The 17544-nt window shown below is 37.8% G+C and overlaps 1 protein-coding gene across 1 annotated transcript; it reads left to right on the top strand.

The window, feature by feature from the left end:
- The first annotated feature begins 4269 nt into the window (after positions 1–4269).
- Positions 4270–17494, top strand: LOC113539456 (myosin heavy chain, fast skeletal muscle). The gene is made up of 41 exons (XM_034314215.2): positions 4270–4365; positions 4495–4542; positions 4658–4870; positions 4986–5129; positions 5284–5440; positions 5594–5621; positions 5747–5858; positions 5936–6028; positions 6129–6192; positions 6291–6389; positions 6494–6597; positions 6715–6853; positions 6937–7055; positions 7135–7284; positions 7383–7553; positions 7629–7935; positions 8038–8117; positions 8215–8302; positions 8512–8629; positions 8764–8887; positions 9032–9168; positions 9294–9549; positions 9629–9871; positions 9963–10139; positions 10226–10371; positions 10497–10587; positions 10677–11066; positions 11145–11271; positions 11349–11467; positions 12093–12289; positions 12384–12567; positions 12738–12903; positions 13005–13129; positions 13276–13584; positions 14315–14518; positions 14603–14728; positions 14821–14991; positions 15082–15186; positions 15271–15366; positions 16379–16510; positions 17392–17494. Exons 3-41 carry the CDS (start codon positions 4670–4672, stop codon positions 17407–17409), a joined length of 5817 nt encoding a protein of 1938 aa, XP_034170106.2. The 5' UTR covers positions 4270–4365; positions 4495–4542; positions 4658–4669; the 3' UTR covers positions 17410–17494.
- The last annotated feature ends 50 nt before the right edge of the window (positions 17495–17544 follow it).

A 17544-nucleotide genomic window follows, 5' to 3' on the forward strand; every position in this document is an offset into this window, starting at 1 on the left:
GAAGCTTGGCCTAGCTTTCTTCTGTTCACTGATGTCCTGTCCACTGACCAACATTTCACTCTTTTAGGTTTCAGCAGGCCAAGCGTGTTCGGACAAACAGCCAGACTATCAATCCTAGAAAAGTATAAAACAAGAAAAACGCGATGTGAAATGTGTCCTATATTTGTTAAATGCTTTTTGAATAGTTTTTCTGTGCAATATTGCTTCATATTCTTGGGCCATATTGTTTAAAGTCATTAAAAGTGCTATTGATTGCACCTCTAATGTTCTGCTAACGTCAACCTGGCGACCATTACAAGAGACACACCAGCACTGCATGGATTTAACAAAAACAAGGATACACAAACTTTTACGTTCTGTCATAAGCTGAGCATATAAAATGTGCTACCTTTATTCCTAAAGATCAGTAAAAATGTTATCAGCTAACAGTAATTTCTGTTCAATCATCAAGTGCAGCTTCATTAATGAGAGGTAATGATGAGTACAAAGGGTGTGTCAAAATATATGCTATATTTTTATTGAAATTTATCAAGAAATTAGCCTTAACCAAGACTTAAAAAGCTGCATAATTAACAGCAATATGAGCTCCAGCAAACATCTATATTTTGCCTTCCTAATTCCACTTAATTCCCCTTATACCAGCAGTATTGATGGCCAGTGATCTTATGTACCATGTGAAATCACAGTAGAATTGAGTATTAATGCCATCTGCTGTGCAGACTGTGGAACTGTCTTAGAAGCTGTATTACAGTGACATACCCCGTTTATTTTGTCAGAAGAAAAACAGGGAAATTTAATCTTCATAGATCCCACTGAGCTCCATTAACCTCTTAGCAATCAGTTTTTAAATAGTTTAAATTGGTATTGAACACACTTTTGGAAACAACAACAACAACAAAAAAAAACTAAATTTAACTAGTCATTGATACAAAGGTAAAAAAAAAAAAATCTTTCCTTTATGGTATCTACAAATTTATAAATATTAAACAGATAGAAACACATTTTGCAGTTGTTGTTGATCACTTATAAACCCTAAATCCAGTAACAACTGGTGGGAAGTATGACACAATACATTTCTAGAATGACATTTGCTTTTTCAGGAAGAGGACCAACTTAAGGACTGCAACTTTACACCACTGACATTTAGGAGCTCCACAAGAGCCAACCTGGCAAAGAGCTCCTTACAAATCAGCCTGGCCTCAGCCCGCATCTTACAACTGATCTGTTTATAGCTCCACACACTCCCTCTTTGTTACTGGTAAACACGGGAAGATTCAGTGCAAGAGTATGCATGTAATAATAACATTTTTTAAATGAGACTTTATTTATTACATATATGATAACATATAATAAGAAATGAATGTTTATGTGCTTAGTTAAACGCACTTTGTGGCTGAATTTTTTCTGTTTAATCTTGGTGGGGTTTTTTGTTGTTGTTGTTGTTTTTGTTTTTTTAATTTCTCAATATGATTTTTCTACCAGGAATAACAAGTGTACAGATAACAGAAACATTCGCCACAAGTTAAGATTTCGCACGATTATTTCCCCAACAAATTACATAAATTAAACTCCAGCAGTAAAACATAAGATACAGCAATAAAAAAATTAGAACAGAATGATACATAAACACAAATACATTATTTAAAAATAAATAAATAAACTAAACTAAAATAAAAAGATTTTAAAAATTATTTAAAAAGAGGGAGGGGGCTTGCTCAGCCAGTACATTATCCAGAAAAGAGACACAATACCTTATCGAATGTCTTTAAGGAGCTCATGAGTGAGAATCTAATTTTTTTGAGCTTTATACAAGCAAACATCTCTTTAATCCACATATCAAGCGTAGAGGGAGAAACATGTTTCCACTTTAAATTAATGAGACGTCTAGCTAATGAAGCTGTAAAGGCCAGTGCCTTTTGCAACAGCGCTGCAATCTCGGTGTTTAAAATGAAAATCTAATAACAGATCAAACATTTTTGGTGGGATAAATATGGAGTTTTTAGAAACACAAAATGCAACATTTAGTACTAAATATTCAGATTTCAGCCACTGATACTATAAACAGAATAGTACTGATCAAGTAATCATTTAATTTAATTTATAATAATTTACTTTAACAACAATGATTAACTTAACTGTTACTGAAAACCACTGGCTGCTCAGACGTTTAGTATAACAATTGTTTAATTATGTTTGTAGTTCCTTGTTAAATTATTCATTTTTGTAGATTTCAATTGCGTGGTAATATTGAATTTGTGTTTTTACTCCTTTAACTTGCTCTGTACCTTGCATGCATAAAGTGATTTTTTTATTTAAACTATTTAAAAGGCATAAATAAAATGCTAAATAGAATTTATACAATGGAAAATAAATGTTTCATCGCACTCTGTCCTGAATCTTTTTTTTTTATCTATTTACCCTGTTGTACCTTCTGCATTTTGCCTTGTTTTTCACACCGATGCCTTATCAGTGAGTATCTGGAATTATAGCATCTTTAAGTCTGAAACTATATATAATGAACACATTTTGTAAACTCTGGCCTTTAGTCCAGTAATATTCATTATTGTGAATTACTGTATTTACAGTCAGCAGTGATCTAGTACAACTGTAGATATTTTCAAGCAAAAATACTTTCAAAACTTCTAGAGGTTTGTACTGCACCCTTAAATCCACAGTAGTCGTCATTAATATTTATTATATTCACTGAAAAATAACATCAACTTTAATAAGAAAAGTTAAAATAAAACACTGTATAAACTGCAAAACCTGAGACATATTTGTATAAAGCGTTTCACTGTAAGTCGTACTGTGTATGGTTATACATGTGACATAAAATTTGAATTTGAAAATCTGATTTGAATTTTTAACAATTTAAAGCTCTACTGAATTTGATCATTTAATTAATAATGACACATGCAACATTAATAACATTCATAATGGTAGATTTTACTCAGGAAAAAACAATTTAGAGAAAGAAAAAAAAAAACAATTACTTTAATACTTTATGAATCCTAAAAGGTCACATGACCAGAGATGCAAACTGTCGCACTGACACTAGCTTGTGCAGGCAGATAGACACTTTGAAAGTTAATATGAATTCAAATGTCACATTCTCAACAGTGGTATTGCTCACAGGCACACTGAAGAGGGCATGTACTAGTGCTCGGTGGATGGTGAAAGGTATTTAGCATTACAAATCTGCTCGACAGTAATTCATTTTAAATATCAAAGCTACTGACACATTCACTTTTACCTGCTCATGCCAAATTTGTCAAGTGGGATGCCAGTTGTTAACCCAGGGCACAGGCCAAGCCAAACAGCTGTAACTAACACCAAAAGGGTAGGACACAGTTAATCCTGGAACCCTTTAAAAGACCTCTGACATACACACACCAGCTGTCTCAAGGGTCAGACCTCATTCCTTGAGAGCACAGAAGGTTGGAGTCAGTTTAACCACAATAACGAGGTCCTGAACATCTAAAACCGGCTGCGCATGTTGTTTATTTCCAACGTAAAAAAAAATATTTACTGCAGTGTAACTTAGAAATTATAATTGTGAAATATGGCATTATAGTCGAACTATTCAAAAAAACTTCCTGTATATGGATACATAGACTACAATACTACTTCTGGTCATTTTTATTTATGTGTTTTTAATAATAAAAGCAAGATTATTATCTATTAAAGTAATTTTTGTTGAAATGTTCTGGGACACATTCAGTAACTTGAACTTTCTCCATTTAAGCCTACAACATTGCATTTGCTGATTTCTGCCACACAAAAAAACAACACATGCATGATTCCACTTAAGGCATCTCTAAACCTCTCCTGTAACCATATGACAGCGACAGCTGACTACGTCTCCACAGCTGAGCCATCCTTTCAGATTTAGAAGGCATTAAACAGATTGGCATGTTGTTTTTAGGTCATAAATTAAACTAAGTTACAGACTTGAAAACAAAGTTGCCACAGTAAACACTGTTAAAGTGAACTATCATAATTTTTCGTAATATAGCATCTTCATTCTAAAGCTTCCTAATCAGTCGTATCCAATAATGGCTGGACTAATAAAAAAATTATTACAGCATCATGACAGGACATATTTATCCAAACCAAATAGAACAAAAGAAAAATGTATAGTGCACACATTGCTCTTCTTTTGATACTCTTACTCTTACTGTTGTGTCTAAATAAGTATTTATATTTATTTAGTAAAAGTATTTATAGCTAAATAAAGTGAAAGTCATCACAAAGGCGAGACACACGACCAAATAAAGAATGCAGCTTTCGCTGAGTGAACAGATGCATTCCTATAAAAGAGCCAGGCACAAGCTTCCTCAAGCACAGACAGAAACCCGGACCAGGGTAAGGGCAGGAACAGCCTTTCAAAAATGTTTTCTTTTTTTTTATTCTTCTTTAAAATCTAATAGAAGAAAACTGTACACTTTAACAAAGAAAAAAAGGACATCTTAACAGTCTTGTTTCTCTTTCCAGCATTGACCATCTGCAACTACCTTCACTGCGTCAAAGCATTAAGCACAGGTAAAGAAACCAGTTTATTCTATGAGGAAATGTTCATGTAACTGTGAAGGAAACATAGGCAGAAAACAATTATGTTCAATTATGTTCATTTTTAAAGTCTTTATCTTTTCTGAAGAAAAAGGCAATCATGGCTGACGGTGAGATGGAATGCTTCGGCCCGGCGGCCATCTACCTCCGTAAACCGGAGAAGGAGAGGATCGAGGCTCAGAACAAGCCTTTTGATGCCAAAACAGCAGTGTTTGTGGCTGAGCCTGCAGAGATGTACGTCAAAGGTACACTGAAGAGTAAAGAGGGTGGCAAAGCCACTGTCGAAACTCTGGATGGAAAAGTAAGTGTTTTGGCCACAAATACAAGCCTCCACAGTCAGTATCAAATCTTGGGACTGTTGTTAAACTATTGTCAAACTTGTCAATGTGATGGACACGTCTTTCTCGAATCAACAGACCCTTACAGTTAAGGAGGATGACATTTTCCCCATGAACCCTCCCAAGTTTGACAAAATTGAAGACATGGCCATGATGACCCACCTCAACGAACCCACTGTGCTGTATAACCTCAAAGAGCGTTACGCAGCATGGATGATCTACGTAAGTATGAAGCTGAGATTTTGTTCTCAAGTTTATTTACATGGATTCCATTTGGTCATATTTTGTCATGCCTTCCACCCATTGATGTGAATGCAGAATGACTGGTGTGTAATTAAAACCATGAAATTTTTGATGTTTAATAATGTTTTTGCAGACCTACTCAGGGTTGTTCTGCGTCACTGTGAACCCCTACAAGTGGCTCCCAGTGTACGACGCCGTCGTTGTGGCTGGATACAGAGGCAAAAAGAGGATTGAAGCCCCACCTCACATCTTCTCCATCTCTGATAACGCCTATCAGTTCATGCTCACTGGTATAAAGAACTAAGATCTCTTCAGAAAAGTTAAAAACAAATGTTAAAGTTTCTAACTTCTCACAGTCTGCATTAAAGGGGAAAATCCTAAAAAAAAGTAAATAAAATGAAGAAAGATATTAATTTAATAAACATTCTTCTCGACTATTCCAGATCGTGAGAATCAGTCCGTCCTGATCACGTAAGTTTTGTTATGTAAATTACAACTAGAGGATTTTAAATATTTTGGGATCTTAACCAAATATGTTGTTCATATTATCCCTCAAAAGCACTTAAAACATTTGGCTTTTTTTTTTTAACCCCCAGTGGAGAATCTGGTGCAGGAAAGACTGTGAACACAAAACGTGTCATTCAGTACTTTGCGACAATCGCAGTGTCTGGTCAGAAAAAGACAGAGCCTACGCCTGGAAAAATGCAGGTAAGGAATAACTATTACTGCAACTTAACAGAATCTGAGCTCTGATTCCTCATTAAAGTGCCTGCTATCATCACTAGGGCTCGCTGGAGGATCAGATCATTGCAGCCAACCCCCTGCTGGAGGCTTATGGTAATGCCAAGACTGTTAGGAATGACAACTCATCTCGTTTTGTAAGTCATTCTTAAGCAAAATTATAGACAATATACAACAGCTGTTAAATATATCTTGTGGCATTTAATACATATTTTAAAATTATTCAACAATATTCAGGGGAAATTCATCAGAATTCATTTTGGATCCTCTGGAAAGCTGGCTTCAGCTGATATTGAAACATGTAAGAAATATCATCTTACAAAGTCTGTTACTCTCATTCAACTATTAAAAAGATCATACTGATGGATCCTGCATTTTTTAAAAAAAATATATTTATAGATCTGCTGGAAAAGTCAAGAGTCACTTTCCAGCTGTCTGCTGAGAGAAGCTACCACATTTTCTACCAGCTCATGACTGGACACAAGCCAGAGCTGCTTGGTACGAAATTGGTACCAACTGGTACAAAATATTTCACCATTTTAGTAACAATTGAGACAAACTTTTATTTATTTGTTTGTATGTTTGTTTGTTTGTTCTTACAGAGGCACTGCTCATCACCACCAACCCCTATGACTACCCGATGATCAGCCAGGGTGAAATTGTAGTGAAAAGCATTAATGATGTTGAGGAGTTCATTGCCACAGATGTAAGTCACAATTTATTAATTATATAAATATTCAAATCATTATCTTTGAACAATCCTGAAACAAAGGTTCAGTTAAATTGACGATTATCTAAAATAACTGTATTCTTCATCTCACAGACGGCCATCGACATTCTCGGCTTCACCGCTGATGAGAAAATTAACATCTACAAACTGACGGGTGCTGTGATGCATCATGGCAACATGAAGTTCAAGCAGAAGCAGAGGGAGGAGCAGGCTGAGCCTGATGGCACTGAGGGTACATTTAAAAAACATTCACAAGATTTATTTAGAACAAGTAACCTGAATTTTTAATGACTAACATGGCTTTCTTGACTTCAGTGGCCGATAAAATCGCCTACCTTCTGGGCCTGAACTCAGCTGACATGCTGAAAGCTTTGTGCTACCCCAGAGTCAAGGTCGGAAACGAGTTTGTGACCAAAGGCCAGACTGTACCTCAGGTAATGTTCTCAAACACCAAAAATGAGAATTAAGACTTAAGGTAAAAAGAGCACAAAAGCTCACTTTTGTATTATTCAGGTGAACAACTCCGTCATGGCCCTTTGCAAGTCCGTCTATGAGAAAATGTTCTTGTGGATGGTCGTGCGTATCAATGAGATGCTGGACACAAAGCAACCGAGACAGTTCTTCATCGGTGTGCTGGACATCGCTGGATTTGAGATCTTTGATGTAAATATCTAACATGCTACATTTGCATTACACAATCATTATTCTCAATAAAAATACAAATTCAGTATGTCTTAAGCTTGACATGATGTTTTGTACAGTTCAACAGCTTGGAGCAGCTCTGCATTAACTTCACAAATGAGAAACTGCAACAGTTTTTCAACCACCACATGTTCGTGCTGGAACAAGAGGAGTACAAGAAAGAAGGTATTGAGTGGGAGTTCATTGACTTCGGTATGGACTTGGCTGCCTGCATTGAGCTTATTGAGAAGGTAAGAGATTTTTCCCTTCCCCAACCAAGCCTTTGTCAACATTTTGTTTAAGAAACATTCTTTTTCTTCCATCAGCCAATGGGCATCTTCTCCATCCTTGAAGAGGAGTGCATGTTCCCCAAAGCCACAGACACATCTTTCAAGAACAAGCTTCATGACCAGCATCTTGGAAAAAGTGCTGCCTTCCAAAAGCCAAAGCCTGCCAAAGGCAAAGCTGAGGCTCACTTCTCCCTGGTGCACTACGCCGGCACCGTGGACTACAACATTGTCGGCTGGTTGGACAAGAACAAGGATCCACTGAACGACTCTGTTGTGCAGCTGTACCAGAAGTCAGCAAACAAACTGCTCTCCTTCCTGTATGCAAGCCATGCATCCACTGATGGTATGGTGTTTGATTATTTATAGCTGGATTTATTGAGCAGTACAAATGAAGCATAACCAAATGAATGAGACTAAATGTAATTCTATTTCTATGTTAACACAGATGCCAGCACAGGAGGTAGTGGAAAGAAGGGCGGCAAGAAGAAGGGGGGTTCGTTCCAAACTGTGTCAGCTTTATTCAGAGTATGTACTGTAATCTATAAATGTTTATGTACATTCGAATGCCATAATTTAATACCCAATATATCAGCTAAACACAATAACTACTCTAATTACATAGGAAAACCTGGGAAAACTAATGACCAACCTGAGAAGCACCCACCCTCATTTTGTGCGCTGCTTGATTCCAAATGAATCCAAGACCCCAGGTGAGCAAAATTCAAAGGAATATCACCGCATTTCCCAGGCATACAACAAATGTACTAGATCCTATTATCAATGTCAGTGTACCAAGAATCCAATAATAATTAATTCACTGTTATTCTAAAATGTGGAAATTGTAACAGTCAAAGAGACCATTCTATGATTAGGTGTGTACAAACTTCTAACCACTACTGTGCATTCCATGACTGGTTAGGTCTGATGGAGAATCATCTGGTCATCCACCAGTTGAGGTGTAATGGTGTGCTGGAGGGTATCAGAATCTGCAGAAAGGGATTCCCCAGCAGAATCCTCTATGGTGACTTCAAGCAGAGGTACATTTAAACCTCTATTAGAAACCTGTGGCAGATTAAGTCATCACTACAACCATCAAAGAGTCCAAGCATTCATAGACACCCTGAAGTGGAATGAATTCAGAAATAAATTTCATTAATTTCATTATTTGCAGATACAAAGTCTTGAATGCCAGTGTCATCCCAGAGGGACAGTTCATTGACAACAAGAAGGCTGCAGAGAAACTCTTGGCCTCCATTGATGTGGACCACACCCAGTACAAGTTTGGACACACCAAGGTAAAAATACACAGATATCAGGAAAGAAAATATTAGTATTTTTAATACATCAATTGCGTAACTGCACTTTTGAGCACTAGTAACATCAAACATGTCTACCTGATATGATTACATATGCTTTCACTTAATTAATTCTTCCTGTAGGTGTTCTTCAAAGCCGGTCTGCTGGGTACCCTTGAGGAGATGCGAGATGAAAAGCTAGCAAATCTGGTGACCATGACTCAGGCTTTGTGCCGAGGCTTCCTCATGCGGAGGGAGTTTGTCAAAATGATGGAGAGGAGGTATATTCAATTTTGTTAAAAAAGAAAAAATACAAATACCACATGCAAATTAATTTCACTGTAAATTCTACATACATTAATAAACATACGCATTTGATAATAATGGAGCTGAACTCAAATTCCAGGGAATCCATCTATTCCATCCAATATAACATCCGCTCATTCATGAATGTGAAACACTGGCCATGGATGAAGCTGTACTTCAAGATCAAGCCTCTTCTCAAGAGTGCAGAGACTGAGAAGGAAATGGCTGCCATGAAGGAGAACTTTGAGAAAATGAAGGAGGACTTGGCAAAGGCACTGGCCAAGAAGAAAGAGCTTGAGGAGAAGATGGTGTCTCTGCTGCAGGAGAAAAATGACCTGCAACTGCAAGTAACAGCTGTGAGTAGCTCAAAAAAAGTATGTCTCAAAAGTTCTTCCTAATTAAAAAAAAACATCAATAAACCATTTGAATTGACAGGAAACCGAGAACCTTGCTGATGCTGAGGAAAGGTGTGAGGGGCTCATCAAGAGCAAGATCCAGCTTGAAGCTAAACTCAAAGAGTCAAATGAGAGACTGGAGGATGAGGAGGAAATAAATGCTGAGCTGACTGCAAAGAAGAGGAAACTGGAGGATGAGTGCTCTGAGCTGAAGAAGGACATTGATGATTTGGAGCTCACCTTGGCCAAAGTGGAAAAGGAGAAACATGCCACTGAGAACAAGGTTGATATTTGACAAACCTGATTTAAACATCTAGTACTTTTAGCATAAACATTAAAATAGATAACCTATTCATTATAATGGTCTTTCACAGGTCAAGAACCTCACTGAGGAGATGACTTCTCAAGATGAGAGCATTGCCAAGCTCACTAAAGAAAAGAAAGCCCTACAAGAGGCACATCAGCAGACTCTGGATGATCTCCAGGCAGAGGAAGACAAAGTCAACACACTGACCAAAGCCAAGTCCAAACTTGAACAACAAGTTGATGATGTAAGAATTTAATATGCAACTCCTGCATTCTTTTCAATATGACAATTTGTTCCATTTTTAATGTACCATTTCCCGCACAAACATAGCTTGAAGGTTCACTGGAACAAGAGAAGAAACTCTGTATGGACCTCGAGAGAGCCAAAAGGAAACTTGAAGGAGATCTGAAACTAGCCCAAGAAAATATAATGGATCTGGAGAATGATAAGCAGCAGTCCGAGGAGAAGATTAAGAAGTCTGTTTTTTTCTAATTATTATCTAATTTAATAATATGATAATAATTGCCCATTTAAACATGACATTGAATACATTTGTGTATAAAAACCATCTGCCTCAATAGTCCTACCATCTTTCCTACAGGAAGGACTTTGAAACAAGCCAACTTCTAAGCAAGATTGAAGATGAGCAGTCTCTGAGTGCTCAACTTCAGAAGAAGATTAAGGAACTGCTGGTAACCATTTGGCTTGTTCATTAGTCAGTACATTATGACTCTGAGAGGTTTTAAAAAAAACACTAACTATTGATAACTCTGCTCTTTAGGCTCGCATTGAGGAGCTGGAGGAGGAAATTGAGGCTGAGCGTGCAGCTCGTGCTAAAGTCGAGAAGCAGAGAGCTGATCTCTCCAGGGAACTTGAGGAGATCAGTGAGAGGCTCGAGGAAGCTGGAGGTGCCACTGCTGCTCAGATCGAGATGAACAAGAAGCGTGAGGCCGAGTTCCACAAACTGCGTCGTGATCTGGAAGAGTCCACTCTGCAGCACGAAGCCACGGCTGCTGCCCTCCGCAAGAAACAAGCTGACAGTGTTGCTGAGCTTGGAGAGCAGATCGACAACCTTCAGCGTGTCAAACAGAAGCTGGAGAAGGAAAAGAGCGAATATAAAATGGAGATAGATGATCTAGCAAGTAACATGGAGGCTGTAGCCAAAGCAAAAGTAAGAATATATGACTAACACAGAACGTATTTCCTTGTAGATCCCTTCTGTCTAGTACTAAACCAAGTTCTCTGACAGGCAAATCTGGAGAAAATGTGCAGAACCCTTGAGGACCAACTTAGTGAAATCAAAGCAAAGTATGAGGAAAATGTTCGGCAGCTGAATGATGTATGTTGTCAAAAAGCTAGACTTGCTACTGAAGCTGGTGAGTGAGATGAATGAACTACACACAAATATTCATTTTATTTGTACAAAACTAGCACTAACCGACACAATTTCTAGGTGAGCTTGAACGCCAGCTAGAGGAGAAAGATTCATTGGTTTCTCAGCTAACCAGAGGAAAGCTCAACTACACTCAGCAGATTGAAGAGCTTAAAAGACACACTGAAGAGGAAGTGAAGGTAAATTTATTCAATTAAATAATCATTAATCGATCTTCATAACCCAGAGAACACTGACAAGTCAAAAATATTTAAATTCATGTAATGAATTGTCAACCGGTCAGCGTTGTACTCGGAATGGCATTACGGCTGATAGCCATCTTTGTTGCACCATGTATAAATAAAACATGAGTAACAATAGAAATTATGCAGTAACAATAAAAAAGACTTTGTATGAATGTTTAAATCAGCAACAAACATTTTCCCACTGGACATGTGGAATTGTATTTTGTACTTAAGGAATATCATATTTCAATTACATTTAATTTATTTCTGAAGTCAAGTCCACAGAACAAATAGATCATTTGAAACCTATTTGCATTTGCGTCATTTGCATATGGAGCACTGGCAGTTTGTTCAGTTAACTTAGAGTGATTACTTTAGAGAAGCTACAAGGCTACATAATGTAAATTTACATGTCATTCAGAGAAGGAGTATGTTAGTTACTGGTCTTTGGTGTTATTAATGGTTAATTTTAGTATTAGGATTTGGTATTCAGAGTCGTTTATAGTGGCATAAACATTTATAGGATTTTTTTTTTTACTTTCCTGGACACTAATGGATCTTCATTCAAACACTGCCTTAGGCCAAGAACGCCCTGGCTCATGCTGTCCAATCAGCTCGTCATGACTGCGATCTGCTCAGAGAGCAGTTTGAGGAAGAGCAGGAGGCCAAGGCTGAGCTTCAGCGTGCAATGTCCAAGGCCAACAGTGAGGTGGCTCAGTGGAGAACCAAATACGAGACTGATGCAATTCAGCGTACAGAGGAGCTTGAGGAGGCCAAGTAAGTTAATCTAATTTAGAAAACCAAAAATTACTCAAAATGTATTTATATATATATACATATATTAAAGACCTCATTGTGCATCTACTCGAAGGAAAAAGCTTGCTCAGAGGCTCCAAGAGGCTGAGGAAACCATCGAAGCTGTGAACTCCAAGTGTGCTTCTCTGGAGAAGACCAAGCAGAGACTGCAGGCTGAAGTGGAGGACCTCATGATCGATGTGGAGAGAGCCAATGCCCTTGCAGCCAACCTTGACAAAAAGCAGAGGAACTTTGACAAGGTAACTTGGCCTTGAATTGACAGAGGTTAACTTGTAGCAAGGTGTTTCAGGCAAAACCTTTCTTCCAACACTTTAGTTACTGCATAACTGCTTCTTGTAAATCGCAAATTAACAAACACACCACTAATCTAAATAAACAAAATGACTAATATGGACTGTGTCATTTTCAGGTCTTGGCAGAATGGAAGCAGAAGTATGAGGAAGGCCAGGCAGAGCTGGAAGGAGCTCAGAAAGAGACTCGTTCTCTCAGCACTGAGCTCTTTAAGATGAAGAACTCATTTGAGGAAGCTCTGGACCATCTGGAGACCCTGAAGAGAGAGAACAAGAATCTGCAACGTATGTGAACTAAGTTGATGATGCCCATTGATGATGCAATGATATCAGTCTTTGATGATGCAATGCTATCAAACATTAAATAATGATTTTCATTCCCACAGAGGAGATCACTGACCTGACTGAGCAGCTTGGGGAAACTGGAAAGACCATCCATGAGCTGGAGAAAGCAAAGAAGACAGTGGAGTCTGAGAAATCAGAAATCCAGACTGCTCTCGAAGAAGCTGAGGTATTTTAGCATTGCTTCATTTTTTTTTAAATTAATTGCATCACATCATTTACTAATAATGCTGTAGTGTACAATTTACTAATAATTTGTCAAAATGGAAATGGGTATCCGTTAAATTGCTTAATATTCAACGTGTATTTCTTTAGGGCACACTTGAGCATGAGGAATCTAAGATCCTTCGTGTCCAGCTAGAGCTCACGCAAGTGAAAAGTGAAATAGACAGGAAGCTGGCTGAGAAGGACGAGGAGATGGAGCAGATTAAGAGAAACAGCCAGAGGGTGATTGAGTCCATGCAGACCACTCTGGATTCTGAGATCAGGAGCAGGAATGATGCTCTCAGAATCAAGAAGAAGATGGAGGGAGATCTGAATGAGCTGGAGATTCAGCTGAGCCATGCCAACCGCCAGGCTGCTGAGGCCCAGAAACAGCTCAGGATTGTTCAAGGACAACTTAAAGTGGGTTTTAAATTAAAGTTGTGTCACTAACCTTTGAAACTGGTTTCCAGTAGAAACATTATGCCCAGTCTTGGACAACATTCGGCAGTCAATGAACAAATCAACATTAAGTGCTGATTTCACTTTTTATCATCCTAGCATTTTACTCATGTGAATTTTCTCTTGTGGTCACCATATTTGGGACAGAATTTCTGGCTTCTCTACACACTAGTCTCATAATTAGAGGTGACAGATGGTTAAAATTACTCACCTTATTTTGGAAGAGAATAACAGTACTTAAAAGTTGATAAAATGCGATCCCTGTGATCCTTGTATACCTTCCCCTGAACTGCTGATTCTACGTAAACTAGCAGAAAACTTACCAAATTAATGTTTACTTATATACAGTTCTATAATATTTGTACTTAAAAGACCCCAGTGGGTAAAGGATCCCAGGGTGTTTCATCAGAAGGAGAAAAAGACTCTTTGTAAGAGTTATAGAGACTGTAAGTTATTATCAACTAAATAACCAACTTTCGCAGAGATAAATTCTCCAGTTGTTTGATATTATGAGGAAGCATGAGTGAGAGGATGTGCTGCAATGCTGCTTGTTGAAGATGTAGTAAATGAAGTGTATTAAGGAAGTTAATTACTGATGCAGTCTGTCCCCTATTCACTCGAAATAGCAGCAATTATACACTGTGATATCCCATGGATACTGAAATTACCATTACTATCTCCAATAATGTAGGATGCCCAACTGCACCTTGATGAGGCTCTCAGAGGACAGGAAGACATGAAGGAGCAGGTGGCCATGGTGGAGCGCAGGAATAACCTGATGCTGGCAGAGATTGAGGAACTGAGAGCTGCACTGGAGCAGACAGAGAGAGGACGTAAAGTGGCTGAACAGGAGCTGGTTGATGCCAGTGAGCGTGTGGGACTGCTGCACTCTCAGGTTAGTGCGGAGCAGCTTTAAATATATGCAGAAATTCTGACCGCTGTCAGCAAATCAGATTAATATTATTTTATTTTTCAACAGAATACAAACCTAATTAACACTAAGAAGAAGCTTGAGGCTGACCTGGTCCAAATACAAGGTGAGGTGGAGGATACCATCCAGGAGGCAAGGAATGCTGAAGAGAAGGCCAAGAAGGCCATCACAGACGTGAGTGTTCAAGAACATAGATTTTACGCCATTGCATTTTACAATTACTTAATTAAAAAAAAAATTAACCCATGACATGACGCATACACTAGGCTGCCATGATGGCAGAGGAGCTGAAGAAAGAGCAGGACACCAGTGCTCACCTGGAGAGGATGAAGAAGAACCTTGAGACTACAGTGAAGGATCTGCAGCACCGTCTGGATGAGGCTGAGAATCTCGCCATGAAGGGTGGAAAGAAGCAGCTCCAGAAACTGGAGGCTAGGGTACGTTGTGTGCATTTCACAGTGAATATAAATCACCATTTATATTGTTTAAATTGATAATTAATAAGTCAGAGTTACTGTGTGTTCTAGATACATGAGCTGGAGGGTGAAGTTGAAGCTGAGCAGAGACGTGGCGCTGAAGCGATCAAAGGTGTGAGAAAATATGAGAGGAGAATGAAGGAGCTCACCTATCAGGTACAATGGCAACTGTTGTAGGTTTTTTTTTTCTGACTCCTGCCACACTGTTACTCACTTCTACGTACTCACCTCTGTATCCAGACTGAGGAGGACAAGAAGAATGTGAATAGACTGCAGGATCTGGTGGACAAACTGCAGCTGAAGGTGAAGGCCTACAAGAGGCAGGCTGAGGAGGCTGTAAGTAGACACGACTTACTGTTAGCTTTGTAGCATTGTCGTGTTTTAAATTTAAATTTTCTTTTTAAACTGAGATGATTACCATGTTTAAAATGAACAAGGAAATAGAAAACGCAGTTTATGAACATTTCTATAGCTTACTTCAATCAATTTTTTTTTTTTTTAAGTTAAAATCTACTTTTAATGAAGAAATAAATACGTGGCCCTGACATGATTCGTCGCAAGCTAGTAAAGTAGACTTCACCAACACTGCTGCTTTAAACACAACAATGTTAGCTTTACTAAATCAACACCATGTAAACTTTTCCTAAAGTGACTATACGACACCAGGGACAGACATGAACTGAACTTCAAAAAGGTGGGGCCCTAATAATGATTTATAAATAAAACAAGTAAAAAACACATCTTATGACTCCAGCACAGATTTTATCAGATTTTACACAGATTTTATTTTAAATTTTATTGTATTCAAATATTGAGGCAAATGTGTATTATAGCTATATTTACTGGAGCCAGTGGAAAGTTCTATTCCTGAAATTTCTACAAAAACCAAACCATTTATAGCATGATGAAGGAAACCCTAAAGATGTGGAACAAGATTTCTTAAATAATTTCAGAAAAGTTTTCAAAAAGAACCTATTCACAAAGCTAGATCTGTTAACTATTTAAAAAAAAAAAAAAAAAAAAAAAAACCCTCAAGACCCCATGTATAGACTGTTTATATGTATATCAAATACAAAGATGGAGGTATACCAAATCAAATGTGGAAAATAAGGTGAGCTACATGACTGAGATCTCCACGTTATCCACAAGATCTCAAAGAACCAAAACCAAGTACCTTTATTAATAATAATCTTCAGTAACCACTCCATATAATACAATTTTAAATAGGTTGGGTTTTTTAAAATAAAATTGAAAATGTCAGCTGAAGAAAAACCCATCGTTGTTGGAATGTTAGCGTATATCCAGTGTAACTCTTCCACATTTATGCTTATACACATGATTTCGGCAGGAGGAGCAGGCCAACACTCACCTGTCCAGGTTCAGGAAAGTGCAGCACGAGCTGGAGGAAGCTCAGGAGCGTGCTGACATCGCCGAGTCCCAGGTCAACAAGCTGAGAGCCAAGAGCAGAGATATTGGAAAGGTAGGTAACGTCAATCCTTTTCCCAAAAGCATGAACGCCCAAAGATCACTTAAAAGATGACAGAACAGGTTTTACAGTGAACACTAACAGTTACACACTCTCCGAAATAAAGGTACCAAACTGTACTTTTCCCTGTCGCTGGTACGGTACCATCAAGAGGACATCTTCTGTACCATTAGTCTCCATCTTTTACTGGGAAGGTGCATGTGATGTACCTTTAAAATTCTATAATCTAATTCAAGGTACATCAGTGGTCCTTAAGGTCCTATTATTTACCTTAAATTATTTTTTAAAGTACACCGGTGTACTCACATACTTTGATATTTACATCGTTGACAAGGACATTTAGTCGATGCTCCTGTTGTATTCACTGACCCAAGCATTTCTATACGTTACAGCAATCATATTTATTGTCAATCCTCAGATCAATCTTCTCTTGATCTCTAGTTCTCGCTTGATATAAATAATTGAGATGGAATTTAAGCTCTTAGGGATCTTCCTAACAGCAGGATAGAGGAAGTAAGAGATAGAGGAAATGGATCTTCACTAACATCATCTTCTTAGTTCAGATTTACAAACAGCAGTCAGGTTTTGGTTAACACTTTTAATTCCGCTTGTTACCTTGAGTGTGAAAATGAAGCCTGGTATTACTCTCTACCATTACAAAAATTTGTAAATGTTTCACTTTAAGTAAAAAATAAAAATTTTTAAACCTGAACAAAACAGAGGGGTTAAAAAATGTAAAAATGGTCCTGAGAAACTGATAAAGAAACTGATAGAGAAACTGATGGAGAAACTGATAGCTAATAGATGTGTGTAATTTTTTACCATGTTCACTGAAATAAAATGAGAATAACTGAATGTCTCATTTTCCATTTAAGGGCAAGGATGCTGAGTAAAGAAGAAAAAAAGTTGGAAGTGGTCACTGTATGAAGTCTGTTAAAACTTTGCAATGTTTTTATAATAAAGACCTGCAATTTCCTATTCCACTGTGAAGTGTTTTTTTTTTTTTTTGGGTAATCCAAGACCTATTT

Source organism: Pangasianodon hypophthalmus, chromosome 20 (genome assembly GCF_027358585.1).
Source record: "Pangasianodon hypophthalmus isolate fPanHyp1 chromosome 20, fPanHyp1.pri, whole genome shotgun sequence".
NCBI classification, from domain to species: Eukaryota; Metazoa; Chordata; class Actinopteri; order Siluriformes; family Pangasiidae; genus Pangasianodon; species Pangasianodon hypophthalmus.